At 25.7% G+C, this 15,010-nt stretch overlaps 1 protein-coding gene across 1 annotated transcript; it reads left to right on the top strand.

The window, feature by feature from the left end:
- Positions 1–4,697: 4,697 nt before the first annotated feature.
- On the top strand, positions 4,698–13,342 carry LOC117169194. Its single transcript, XM_033355424.1, has 2 exons — positions 4,698–4,767; positions 12,373–13,342. Exons 1-2 carry the CDS (start codon positions 4,759–4,761, stop codon positions 12,721–12,723), a joined length of 360 nt encoding a protein of 119 aa, XP_033211315.1. The 5' UTR covers positions 4,698–4,758; the 3' UTR covers positions 12,724–13,342.
- The last annotated feature ends 1,668 nt before the right edge of the window (positions 13,343–15,010 follow it).

Here is a 15,010-nt window from a genome sequence, read left to right as displayed (position 1 = left end):
CATTGATTTATGATGTGAGTAAATGTCATCAATGAGTGTTTCATAAACTGCTAAAAATTCTTCAGTAAATATACGGCACTTTTAAGATCGATTTATTCCCAGTGATTTTATTCGGATTTTCAAATAATATTTACATCGTATGGCACCTTCCAAGCAGATCAAAATGTTTGAGGTACTTGCCCAAATTGACAAGTTATAAATTCAGTTAGCGGCTCATGCATGCAAGGGAGACTCATGAAATCCTTTTTTGAGATTTTCTAAAATTTTAAATCGCAAATATCTTTTTTTTTGTAAGGAAACGACACCCTATTTTCTCTATTATTAAAAAATATTCTCAGATCTCAATGTAGGGTTTTATCTAAAAGAACTAGAATTTTTAAACTTTTTAAATTTTCATTTTCACAATATTTTAACTATTTCATTTTGCACAAAGCCTTAAATTGTTTATAAGGGTAACGTGAGTATATATTAATAGAATAATAATAAATGTTAAGAGAAACATTAAATCCCGATAATATATTCATTACGTAAATAGGTAAAACTTGTTAAATATGTAAGACCTTTTTAAAATTCATGAATAGATTTTAATATTTCTCTTGCAAAAAAAAGTTTACATAATTATTAAATTTTTAGTTTAAAGTTGAAAATATATAGTAATCATATATAAAATTATGTTCGGATTTTATATGTAAACCAGAAATTTAATACTCAGATAATTATAAAATGAATAATGAGTGAAATATTAGGCTTGGTTGAACTAAAGGTGAATACATCCATTTTTATTTTGTTAATAACTTCAAAAAAGTATTAATTACAATTTTTTTACATAATATTCATTTAGCATCCTGGCAGAATATAATAGATCATTAAAAATTTTATTTGTATCGATGGATTTCAAGCTACAATATATCCATAAATATTTAGAAATATTGAGAAGTAAACTCAAGTGGATATCATATTTTGTTCACGAACTCCTCAATTAAAAATAATTTTTGAAATAATCTATGAACTCTTGTTAAAGGAAAGTCTAGGGTACATTATTTTTTATATTCATTCTGCATCGTCAATTGTGCGCATGTATTTTTTCGATTTAAGGGGAAAATAATTGTTTATACAAAATAAAAATGTCTAATAACTATTAATTTTTTAAAGTTAGTTGCTTATTTATTGTTATAGTTATATTTATATAATGCTTCTAAGATACTTTGGAAAATTCATAGAGATTTTTGTGAATTTCAGATGCTTCAAATAAAAATTTCAACAATAAAGTTCATTTTAAACTAGATAGTTGAATTTTCCACCCAAAAAGATTTTTAAGTCAAGAAAGAAAAAAAAATGCAATCAAATTACAATTTCCGAGAAAAATCATTTTTAATAGAAAATAAAGTGTCAAATAACTGTTTATTAATTTTTAAGGTAATATAAGTATAATTTTCCTAAGAATCTTGAGAAAATTAGAAAAGATTTTTGATGATTTTAGACACAACAAAAAAGTATTTAGAAAGTTTTTTCATCGTAGACAATTTTAAGAAAAATGCAAGTTTTGGAAAATTCTAAAATATTTTTTAAAAATTGTGGAAATGTTTTCAAATATTTCAAAATATTTAAAAATAATTCCTGAAAATTAATTTTTCAACATAAAAACCATTTGAAATTTTCCCAAAAATCTGAACATTTTTTATCGTCTTGAAATCTTTGAAAATCCTTAAATAGTTTCAAATTGTTATTTAAAAATCTACATATTAATTTAAACTATTTGAAATATTTTAAGTTGAAAAGTACTTTTTAATCATTTTTAAAAACTTCTAAATATCTCTCAAACGAACTAATATTTTTTATAAAATTTTGTGATATTGCAAAATTGAAAAAAGTTTGCTGTAAAATCTTTTACATTCATTCTCGAAATTTTAGGAAATCAGTCGAAATGTTTTAAAATATTTTGAAATATTTTTTAAGCTTTTCTTAAAATTAGTTTTTTTAAATGAAAAATAATTTTTGATTATATGAGGAGTCTTAAAAAAATTTCTTGAAATCTTTCAAAATTCTTTAAAAGGTCAATTTTTCAAAATTTCATATAAATTATATATTGAAAGCTAAATAATATAAAATCTTCGTTATGTGCTAGATCTTAGGTGAAAATTATTTTTTTTTTCAAACGGAATTTATAAAATGAGATACCACAGATTTTCTTTTTGCAAGAAATAATTTAGTCAATTTTTATAAAAAATGATTTTTCAAGAGTGGGACAAGTATTTTTAAATTTTTTGTCCAATAATAGAAATAATTGTTGTCAGTAAAGACTACGGAATCTTAACTTTATCCCTGATTAGCGACATTATAGAGGTTGATACACACCTTAATAATGAAAAAAGTTTTAAAATTGTGTTTACAAACTTGTATTCTAGAAATGTTAAATTACGAAACTCTATTGATATAAAATAACAAGCATAGGTTGCAAAATCTACAATTACGGTTTTGTCTCTGTACAAGAAACTTGTAAATATTATAAGTAAATTAAAAGCTATAAAACTTTTTCCTGAAAGTTAAAATGAGACAAACATTATTTTATATTTCTTCTTGTATCTTTTTGTATTAGGAATCGAATGTTCGAGGTAAATTAGCGTCCGTTATAAAATCGGTTCAAATCCAAATATGGCACTACAAGTGGATTATTTTAACATAGGATCGATGATCTTCGAGGATCGACCTTGAAGGAATAGCAAGTTCAAGGAACTTCTGAGATGAACACCCACGTTAAATCACTCACTCGTTGTGGGGAAATAAGTCAATTTAATACACAGATTCTCTTGAGGGAAGAGATGTATACACCTATCGAGATCAAACTTTCTCAAAAGAAAATGTTTTGTAAGATATCGTTGTTTCTATTCTGACAAAAATTAATGGGTACGTGAAGAAAACATCATTTTCTTGAGAGGCAAACTCTCCTAAAATATGATACTTTATAAGGATTCATTTTTCATCCTTATATTGATGAATGATTCGTAAACGAAAGAAGATTAAAAATTGGCCAATTTCATTTCAAATCAGACAACATTTCACGAAAAGTCTTGGTCATGGTGTCAGAATAATTTCGTATTTGGAAATCTCATTCCACGGTAAAAATAAGAAAACGCGTTTTTCATATTCTAATTAATTTTTTTTAGATATGTCATAATCATTTGACGATGAACGGCGATGATTCAAAAATAGTCAGAAAATTTATTCAAAATGAAGTATTTGCTGAACGAGAGTAGGTATTCGGGATTTTCTTTGTTTATTTAACTTGTGAATTCTTGCTCTCTCAATTGATTGGAAGAAATTGAAAAATGTTGAATAATGAAAAAGAGAGGTCGGTTTTCTGAAATGATTGAAAGTGGATTTTTTCGAAGACTCCACGATTTAATATTCTTCCTTTTTTTAGAAATAGCCGCCAATATGTACTATATATCTTGTAAGTTTCGTTCTTGGTAAAACACTGTTTCTTTTTTTAAAAAAATATATTTTGGTACAATCTAATTTTTACATTTTTTGGAAGGAACAAAAGATAAAAAAATGTCGACAGAAAGTTGAAATTTCAAGAAAATTTCCTAATTTTCAATTTTTTTGCAAAGGCAAACAATTTTCTTAAATATTGAGACATATAAAGAGGTAAGGTTCTCCTGAAAATATTCTTTTGATGTTTTCAAAACTTGATGAATTAATAAAGAAGATTTTCTAGAAAGACCCAATTTTATTTTATTTTTTTTAATTTTGTTTACAATTTCTTCGTATATAAGCCAGTCGTCATCCCATTCGTTTTCTAAGAACTTTACCATTTTTGAGTTAGAGAAACAAATTTTCCTTCAAATATAATTTTTATGTTTAATAGAGAATAATGCAAAATATTACAAAAGAGTATAAGGTCTTTTTTTTTTATTTTTATCTGAAAATTTTTTGTACCTTCTGTTGTTTCTAAGAAAAATTAAAAAATGCGATTCTTCAAAAATGATTATTTTCAGTGTGCAGCAGTCACATGCCAAGAACAAAATTCACTATGTATGTAGTGAATATTTCCAGCTATTTCTTAAAAAAAGAAATGTTAACATGTGTTTTTTTGGTGAGAAAATCGTCTTTCAATGGTTTAAGAAAACAGCCCCCATTTTATCAATTTTCAAATTTTTCAACTTTGCTTCTAATCAATTGAAAGAGCAAGTTTTTGAACAGACTCTTCTGTAAATTTTTGAGAATGCGTCGGTAATATTAGAATGATTGTAACAAACCCTAGAAAAATTTTCTGTATAAACTGTGAAATGAGTGTTCCTTTATTTGCACAATAAAATGATGTTTCCATATACTAAATCGTTCTGACACCCTAACCACTGAATGATCTTGCATGGAATTGGTCAATTTTTGTTATTAAAATTACTTTTTCACAATAGGCAAAATCTAATTACTTAAAAAAAATACTCTAAAAAACTCATAAAGCTTAATGTATCGTTTTCAATACAATTCAAGTAATTAAGTAAATGGGTTAATACATATTCTTAAGGAGAAAATTTACGGCTCTGATGGGATAAGTTGATGTCCAACTTAAGTAGATTAAAATCCAGTTTTGAAAAAAGAGACCAATTCGAAAATTTTGCCCGAAGCAAGAGAAGATAAACTTACGAAAATAAAATATCAATTCTCGATGATGTAAGACCGGTACTGGTATATACATATATAACAGTGTCATCGAGAGGATTCAGTGAATAGTTGCACAAAACACTTCGAACGAACATGATCGAGGTAAGTGCCGTCCTTATGAATCAAGGATTCTATGTTATTATTTTCTTAATAATTCATTCTTTTTATTAAATAATTAAATACTTGATGCCCTACCTGAAAATATTTTCACTTTTTAGTGCCAAAGGTTTTTAAACGTTTCTATAATCATCAGTGAAAAATTATTATAAAATTGAAAGAACGTGTAAAATGTGTTATGTGCAAGTGAATAATTGTTAAGGATGCTGAAGTCAATTTTCAAGCGAATAATTGCAAATAAAGCGGGAGAACGGTTTTTTCTACAGAATAAAAATCATATTAAGATATCAGCTAGAAAATTCCGGGTAACCCTCTTTTTGGAAAATACACAGTTGTCTTGTTTTTATAAATTTGAATTAGTATTCAGTAAAAATTCGCTGAAAAATGTCACTAAATGTTTAGTGATTTTTAGAAGTTGGAAAAAAGTTTATACTATTCACTACAAATCTAATTTTTTTATTCATAACTTTCTATTTAGAAAGAAGATGTGCAAATAAAAAATTATTTGAAATTTAGTCAGTCCACTTTTTAAAGAAATAAAGCATTCTTCAAAAATCATGCTTTGATACTTTTGAAATATATTTCAGTGAAAAATTAAGGTTTTCAAATTTTTGACCAAAAAATTTAGTATTTAAATTTAATCAAATATTTAAAAATTTTAAATAAGTTACATTAAATTAATAAATAATATTAAAATTTTTTTAACAACTGTACGGTCATTATAGGATTTTCACAAGTATTCGACAATATTATTACTTAAACAATATAAATTTTTTTAAATAATGCTAAAAATGTTCCTTTTTATGTTAAATAGTGTAATTTATTTATGAAACAAATAAAAATATATTTCAGATGATTATTATAACGATTTATTTACTATTTTTATTTATAATACTAGGAAACGTTCAACAGTGCTAAGTCAATACAAATTTTCTCAGGTTGTTATGTGCACATTAGGGTGCCTGAAAAAATTTAATATTCCTTTTTATCTGTCTCATTTCCTTATTTTCTTTCTTTCAGTGTGGAAATAATTCTAAAGTTTAAAAAAAATACAAGTTTAAACCAGGGTAAAATAATATTAGGTATCACTGAAAATAATTATACCATAATTTTGTTTAGAATTCTGCTCTTGAGGGTAAAAAAACCACCCTTTATAGGGGTTTAAAAAGTTATATGATTTTTTACGTACACCTTAGACATTTGTAGCTTTAAATATTTAAAAATGACCTTGTCAAAATTTAAATGTGTACAATTGATAGAAAACTACCCTTAAACTTTTTTAAACTTCCCTTAGATTCATATTTAGCTTTATTTACAGCTCTTCACATAATTTCGCATGAGGACAGTTCTGGAATGATTTAAAAAGTATCGTATAAATCTTTCAGAGTTTCTTTAATTTTACACTTCTACGTAAAGTGGGTAACTGTTTTAAAATGATAGCAAAAAATTAATCTAGGATTTATTAGAAAATAATACCATCTAATATAAAATTAATTAATTAATCTAATTAAAAATCATTCTTTCAAAAACATTTTGCTTACTTCACTTTTACACAAAAGAAATACATATTTATTTGCTTTTTTAATTTTTCGAGGTTACTCTGTTAAATAAAGCGTTTTCTATTTCTAAGTTGTGATGCAGATTTATTTAAAAACCAAAGTATCTTAAGATTTCCGTCTAAAATAAAAAATAAACATTATATAACTTTCCAAAGCAGAAATATATGTGTTTCTTATGTGTAAAAGGGAAATCAACCATATTTTGTTCGAAAAAATATTTTTTAGATTTTGTATTACTTTGTATTAGATGATATTTCTTGTTAATAAGTCCCAGACTTGAGGGTAGGTTAAGGTCCCACAACCGGAAGTTACACTATTAAAAATTCTTGTGATATCGCTGAGGTGAATCTAGGACTTTTTATAAGAAGTTATTTGAAGAACTGTGAAGAAAGCAAAATATCGTTCTAAGAGGTACTTTAAGAAAGTTTAAGGATAGTTATCCATCAGTGGCACACATTTCAGGTTTAACAAGGTCATTATACTAATGCACACTAACGCAAATGTAGCACCATCTTTTTTTTCATACAATGATTGTTAATTTACGGAATCGATTGCAAATGTGTCAATTTGAGATAAAAGACATGAAAATCGCAGTTTTAAGAAAGAAAGAAATCATTGTAATTGTAGATAGCACAGTAATTAGCAGAGAAGAAGCAAACAATGAATTGTAAATAATAAAAATGATTCGCAAGTTATATTGTCAAATCAAATGACTTAGAAATTGAATAATTTACGAATATCCAAAAAGAAGGGTGACCACCCTACATTATATAATGATCTTAGAGTAGATGATCATCAATTAAAAATAATTATGCATGTAAAATAATTAATTTAATGTAATTATTAGATAAGACACGATACGTGTTAATATATTAAAATTATAGTTGATTATTTGACTGTTATTTGTTTTTCAAATTTATTATTATTTACTGTTGAATCATTATCTACATCTACCAGGGTGGTTTCCCCTATGACAATTAGAAGATTTCTCAAGAATTGAAATATTTATAAAAATAAAGATTAGCAAATGAATTTTGAAAAGTAACTTATAGATAAATAAGGAAGTGCTTGATAATAGGGAAAATAGACAATGTTATAGAGTTTTACTTAAATAATAAAATTTAACAATGAAACTTTAAATTGATGACAAAATTTGGGTAATTTATTACTTTGATGATTTTTCCGAATTTTCGAGCATAGAGGAGAATACCTTACAGTAGATAATCATCAATTGGAAATACTATTGTATGTAAAGTAATTTATTTAATGTAATTAATATTTAAGACACAGTATGTGTAAATATAATTAACATATAATTGTTTATTTAACTTATATTTGTGAATATAATTAATGATCATCTACTATAGTATCATTATCTACTGTGGGGTGACCTTCCCTAAATTGTTTGAAATTGTCTGAAAAATCTTGTTTCGAGTTCAAAAGTAAAGTCTCATTCGGGGGAGACCCAAAATGGTTCATATATTCTCCTAAAAGTCCCCAAAAATTAAAAAATTAAAATTGGCAAGAATTACGTTCAAAACTAATTCTATTCTCGTTCTGTTAAAATTACGTGTACTAACGTATTTTTAGGCGATGTTTATAAATATAACCTCGGAAATATTCGCTGATGACTTTTTCATGGTCAATTCAAAAAAATATACACTAAATTTCCAAAAGAGCAATAATTGGTTATTTTTCAAAATGCAGTAGGGGTAGGGTGTGATATTAAATATTCATCGATTGACAACTTTTTAGTAAAAATAAATTAATAAAACCATTTATAACAGAGATCAGAGCGAAGAAGGAGCTTAAAAAGCGGGACATGATATCATTTTTACGAAAAAGGGGTAAAATAGGGGGAAGAGTATATAGTTATTCATACATATTGAAAAAAAAGAAACAATCTTTTAGTAACAATTTTATATTTGTAAATAATGTTCAAAGATTTCTTCATTAATTCTGAGATCCTCTGAACCCGAAAAACAGGTTTTCGCGAATGCGTACCCCTTGATGTATGTATGCATGTATGAATGTATGTATGAATGTATGTATATATGTATGCATGTGTGATTGGCCTTGGGTGTACTCTTTTAGTGTATTAAATTGAAGGTCAAATACGTTAGCTATCTATTTTTGATCAAAATTCAAAAAGTTAAAGAATTTTTGAAATTTTTTAAGATTTTTTTTTAAGATTTAAAAATTCGATGTACGGTTATTTGCAGTACTGAAAAAGATGAACCATTTGTGCTGATGACTTTTCTTCTTTAAAAAAATTACTAAAATTATAGCATTTACAAAATTCAAAAAAAAAAAACAAATAAAAATGAACATTTTAAGCCAAATAACGCAGGATATGAAAAAAATTCAAAGAAAACAAAAGGATTGCACAAAAAAAATAAAAATCGAAAAATCCAGTTATCGGGCAAACTGTTCGAGATACGACAAAAGATGAATGGACAAAAACTGTATATACAAAGAAGATCTAAATATTAGTTGCAAATTACCTGTTTACGGGATAAGTAGACTTTGTTTTATTTGCAAAAAACAACATTAAAAATTAAAAAATTAAATTTTTGGACAAATGACACAAGCTACAAAAAAAATTAATACAGAAGTTTTTTATCCAAAGTGAGCTACAAATTTATTATCAATAGCTTTTTGATGGATTGCGTAGTTTTTGTTTTATTCCTAAAAAACAACATTGAAAAATCCTAAAATTAAATTTTGGAACAAACAAAACAAGCCATAAAAATGAATACAAAAATTTTCTGATCCCAAAAAGAGTGAAAACTCTTACAAATAACTTTTCAGTCATTTTTTGATCGGACGCGTAGTTTTTGTTTTGTTCATAAAAAATAGCATTGGATATAAAAAACTTACAATTTTCGAAAAACGATACAAGGTACGAAAAAGAATTAAAAGACAAAATTTGTTCACTGAAAAAGTATCTACAAATTTGTTGATAATAATTTGTTGATAGGACGAGTAGATTTTCCTTTAATCGTTCAAAATAAAATTTTAAAAAATTACGTTTTTGGAGAAACGACACAATAGAAAAGGAAAATGAAAAAAAGTTGTTAAAGCAAAAAATAAGCAAAAATTTGTTATAAACTTTTATTTAAAAAAATATATTAAAAATAAAAAAATTATCTTTTTGGAAATAAGAGACAAGCTGTATTTTTTTATACCATGCGCATTTTTTTAAATTATAAAAATAAGACAATGAAAATACGTTTGTTTCAAGACCAATGTATATTAGGAATGACTTAATCACATTGATGAAAGAGTCTTAATTAATGAAATAATCATCCCTGATACCTGCATTAATGGTAGTCAAAGGGAGATTCTTTGAATATTTTAATAAGGTCAATCGAATAGGTATAATGTGTATACGATACTAAAATTATACTACACGTAATTATTAAGGAATTTTACTTTATTCTTTATAAAAATAATATTTAATGTTTTTGAAAACACTTATTTAAAATAATATTATTCAATGTTTGCTTGAGAATAAAAAAAAATCTCCTTAAAAAGGATATTTCTGAAATGATAGATATTTAATTGCTGAGAAACTAAAATTCTAAATTTATGAAAATTTTTTAAGTAGAGTCTCTTAGGTATTTATTCAACAAGCACCTTTACTATCTCTTTTCTATGAATCTGTGATATCTGTTTCTTTTTCTTCAAAATTTGGCATTAGACACTTGTCTCTGGCTGAGTATACGTAATGTCTTTGAACCAGAAACTTGTGTTTTAAAATCATTTGATACATTTAGAAGGAGAAAGTTTTTTTATTTTGATGAACGTGATTAATAATAATGCTTCGAAAGAAGAAATTACATCTTTTACTAGATTTAAGAAAAACATGACAAAAAGATAAGTTTTTGTCATAGATTGAAGTTTATGCTAGCTTGTTTTTGATTCCATAAGATATTTGAAATCGATTAACCCTCAACTGAACTCTCAAGATTGTTTTATTGCCAAATTGATTTAATTTTTCTTTTAAAGATACAATCAATTTTCAGGAATATTAAAAATTGAAATGTAAATGGTGTTAATAATTCCTGAATAATTACCTTTAAATTAAATTCTGTTTCTTAATAATAATAGAATAACATATAAATATTCCCTATTAGTTTTTTATTAAAATTTCCCTGAAGAGGACGCCTAAAAAGGCTTCGAAAAATATTGGATAAGAGAGTGGTGTTATGATTGTCTCCTTCTTATTCCCTCTTTCTTGAATTGTCATACATCTGTCTCTAATGAGTCGTTTCACACTGTTGTTTGAAAACATATTTCTCTTATTTTAACTCTTTTTGTGAAATTATTTTTCACAAATCGATTTTTATGAGTATTTTCTTACACACTTTTTTAAGGGACATAATTATTTTTAAGTCTTCTTAATCATTCAAAAAGGAAGTAGAAATTTATTTTAGCAATTATTTTTTTAGTAGGACGCTAGCATTTTTTCAATCTTAAAAAACAACATTACCAACAGAAAATATAATGTTTGGAAAAACAAGACAAAATCTACAAAAAGAATTAATAAACAAAAGTTGTTCCCTCAAAAAAGATTGACAAATTTGTCATTTATTATTCTTTGATAGGATTTGTATTTTTTATTGACATTATACATTTTTTAAAGCAGCTGAAAATAGAAATAAATGCAAAATAAGAAAAAAATATGAATGTAATCATGAAAAATAAAATTTGTACTTAATGAAGAAAAGTGGGGACTCTTGACAAAATCGAGTGGGAAAAACGAGATATGTGATGCGAAGGTGTTCGTTAAAGCCAAAGTAGCTTTAGCAAAAGAGATTTCACAATCAACAAATTACAGTTGTTGATGCTTTGACCTTTAATGTTAAAGGTCTATTCACAAATATGAGAATGTGCCTGCGCAGTGGGGAGATTTTTTATAGAGTGTTTATCTTTAATGGACGATAGTTTTCAGAACTTGAATCTTTGTTTTACTTAAATAGTTATTGTGTTATGATATATTGTTTCTTATTTTTAATTTTATTAATGTATTGTATTTTGAAATCTATTGAAAAAAGTAAACTTTACATTGGTTATTATAGTCGGTTAGTCTATTAACTAAATTAAATTGAAATAGAATCTTTTAAATATAATATCGTTATGAAGTTATTAACAAAATGAATTAAATTTGCAACTTTAATAATAAATTTTCAAAGTTTTGTAAAATTAGATATTATAAGAGAAATATTAAAAAGTATTTATGAAATATAAAAACTGTTTACATGTTTAACAAGTATTACCTATTTACTTAATGAAGTTGTAATGGGATGTTAAAATTTGTTTAAATGTTCCTTTTATTAAATGAATACCCATTGCATTTTAGAAGAAATTTTGTTCACTAACCAAATTGGATAGTCAAATTGATGATATTACAAATATACACAAACAATCATTATCCTTATTTTGTCCAAAAATGTATTCTTCACGTTTGTTTGGTATGCTCTATATACTTGTTATATAATTTTGAGAGAAAAGGGGAAGTTTTTCGAGAAAGCGGGAAAATACAGGGGAATAGAAAAAAATCTATTGAATGGAAAATATTTGAATCGAGGAATTTAAGAATTCCAATTCACGCAAACTGCGTTCTATCAGTTTGTGAAAATTGTAATCGGTCTTATAAATTTAATTTGATAATTTCAACCGCTTACCATATAGCAATCACCAACTCAAGAACCATCTGAATGACATTTAACGGCTGAGTTTAAAAAATTTCAGACTACTCGGTCAGTAAATGTCGTTCCTATTAAAACACTGAAAAATAATGGAACCAGATTTACCTATATCGGTGATGACTATGGCGGCCGATTGCAATGATTAAAATTTGCGTAAATCGGTATTCCGAAATTTTCCGATTCAAAATAATTTCCATTCAATCGATTCTTTTTTTCTGGGCTGTTATAATTATATATTATAAGCACAAAGTCCAGGAAACCTGAGAATTTAGACATGTTAATTACGTAGTTTATAAATTCAAACAAATTATTTTCAGATTACGTTGATACTTTTGAGCATTGGTGGTTTTCTTTGCGCCCCTGCAGATCCCGATCATAATCAAAGGTATCTAGATGAAGAAAATGAAGCAGAGGTAATCATTGCAGCAGAACCACTTCGTGGGGTGGATAACCTCCAGGAAAAATCCATTCCCATTTTCAGATTAAAGTATCCAAGCTATGTTGGTAAAAATAATCTCCAGGAAAGATTGCAGATACCTTTAAATCTTCGTGGAACCGGAAATCTTCATGAGAAGGGGATGCCAAGATTCGTCTTGAAAACATCTGTATTGAATGAGGATTATCCTTATTCTTCCAGGTACCCGAAGAACGATTATGAAAATCTTTAGATTTAGGATAAAAATGTTATCAATTTTCTAATATTCTTTTTGAATTAAAATGATCCTTATCTTTTGAAAGAATTTGCAAGAATGTAAAATACTTACTGGATGCTAAGAAGAAAACTGATGTATAAAGCTAATTTCTAAAAACTCCTATAATAAAATATAATGTGTAACACCGGATTATTTTTGTTTAAATCAAATTTTTTATACGAAATTCTTTAGTTATTGTTGAAAGACAATTTATGATGATAGTTATAGTTCACACTTGAAATAAAGGAATTTCAACAAAAAGAAACAAGGGATATATTTCGGTTTTATTCCATATTAGACAAAGTTATAATATTACTATATATTGTTAAAAGATTTGTATTGATTAGTAGTTTCAATTAGTTTCAATGAAGTAGAAATTTATCCTACAGAATATGATATTTGTTAGTTCCACGCTTCTTTCGCAGATGCCGACACTACCTGGATTCCGAGTATCATAAGGTAGAGTTCTAGGAATTTAACAATTTTACGTATCCGTTGAGAAAAGTTTACTTAATTTTCTATAGATGGCACTCTCATTTATTTTTAAGAATTCGTTGTATCTGAAATTTTGTTAATAAACTTTCACTCACACAAAGTTCATAAATAATTGTCTAGCCACTTTTTCAATATTTTTCAGTTCTACTTAGCTGTATATAGATTAAAGAGATTAGTACTACAATATTAATTATAATTGATTTTCTTTCTTGTACGACAATTGATTATAATTTTTACTTTATAATAGTCTATAAAAGCTCACAATTATAAATATGAATAACACGAGTTTGATATATTAATTACATTTTTTCACAATTTGTTCGACTCCTTAAAATTAACTGCTCTTACATAGATTTCTTCGTCGAACTTCCAGTTAAATACTCTCTTACATCAGGCGTGACTAAGTTTATCTCTGTAATTAGAGAAGCGTAAATTAAACGAGTAAGGAAATATTTGTGGAGAAAATCCAACCAATTGTACAAACCCCATTTCCTACGAAAATTAATTGCACTAAATCCATGTCACGGTAATGATTTTATATGTTTCTTTAAATAGCGACTTTTCTTGATCTTACTTACTAAAAATGAATTTGCTAAGTATTTAAAAACTATTTATTTACTAAGAGAATACCTAAAAATGTATTTCTTATTACAAGTTCTAACAGTTATTTTGTTGTGAATTCCGCTTAAGTGATTTATAAACGATTTCCATAATGAAGAAGTTAGTTTAATAATATTGTTAACTATCAATATGTACAGATTTTACAAAAAAGTGTAAATTTAATAACGCAGAGTATATGACTTTTTTATATATGAAGTGATTTAAGTACCTTAAATAATAAAAAAGATCTAAAGTTTTCCTATTTATTACAAAGTTTATAACAGTTGAGTTATTATATATTTTTCGACTTTAAATAAGAATTGGACTATTTTTGCTAGTCCACTGAGAAAAAACATTACTTGAATTAGAGAAATTTAGTACTAAATAAGTCCAAGCAAATATTTGTTTGATCGAAAAAAACTGTTCTTATAAATAAATAAGTTTTTTATTTGAATCGAATAATTTCTTGATAAACGCGAAATTTATTTTGATAATAAAAATATTTTATTGGACGTATTCAGTACAAGATTTCTTTAATTCAAGTAATCTTTTTCTCAATGTATTTAGAAAATCGGTTCGAAGGGATATTTTTATAGACACTCGCTTGTAAAACCTTAGATATCTCTTTTTTTACAGTCTCACCTTTTGCGTGTTCTGTTTTTTATTCGGATAACTTTATACTGTTATTTTCATTATTCAACGAGTAAATCTGTATTTCCACCAGTGGTATTATTTTAGAAACACTCGAGACGGATTTTTCTGAGTCATAAAGAATACATTTTTACAGTGCTATTTTGAAGATTAAACATATACATATTTTAAAACTCATTAATGAGTTACTGAAATAAAATGTCAGTCTGGAAATATATTTAAAAGTGGTAATAAGTTATATTTTATTCTCTTATTTTAACAAAATCAATTTTTATTGAATTTGTACAAAAACAATGTAATTTCTTAAAATGGAAAAGTAATACTCAAATGAAAAACCATTAGGAAATTAATTGTAAAATAATAGAATCAAGTTTTTCTAATTGAGTGCACATTTTTTTATTAACAAACTCAAGATTAAATTAATCAAAATTATATTGACAAATATAAACTTAAGTTTCTTTTCCAATTTATAGTTTCAACGTGAGTTTATGATTTATTGTGATTTATTAATAATTGA

The sequence above is a fragment of the Belonocnema kinseyi genome, chromosome 3, assembly GCF_010883055.1.
Source record: "Belonocnema kinseyi isolate 2016_QV_RU_SX_M_011 chromosome 3, B_treatae_v1, whole genome shotgun sequence".
Lineage (NCBI taxonomy): Eukaryota > Metazoa > Arthropoda > Insecta > Hymenoptera > Cynipidae > Belonocnema > Belonocnema kinseyi.
This window is presented reverse-complemented; position numbering and strand designations above follow the sequence as displayed.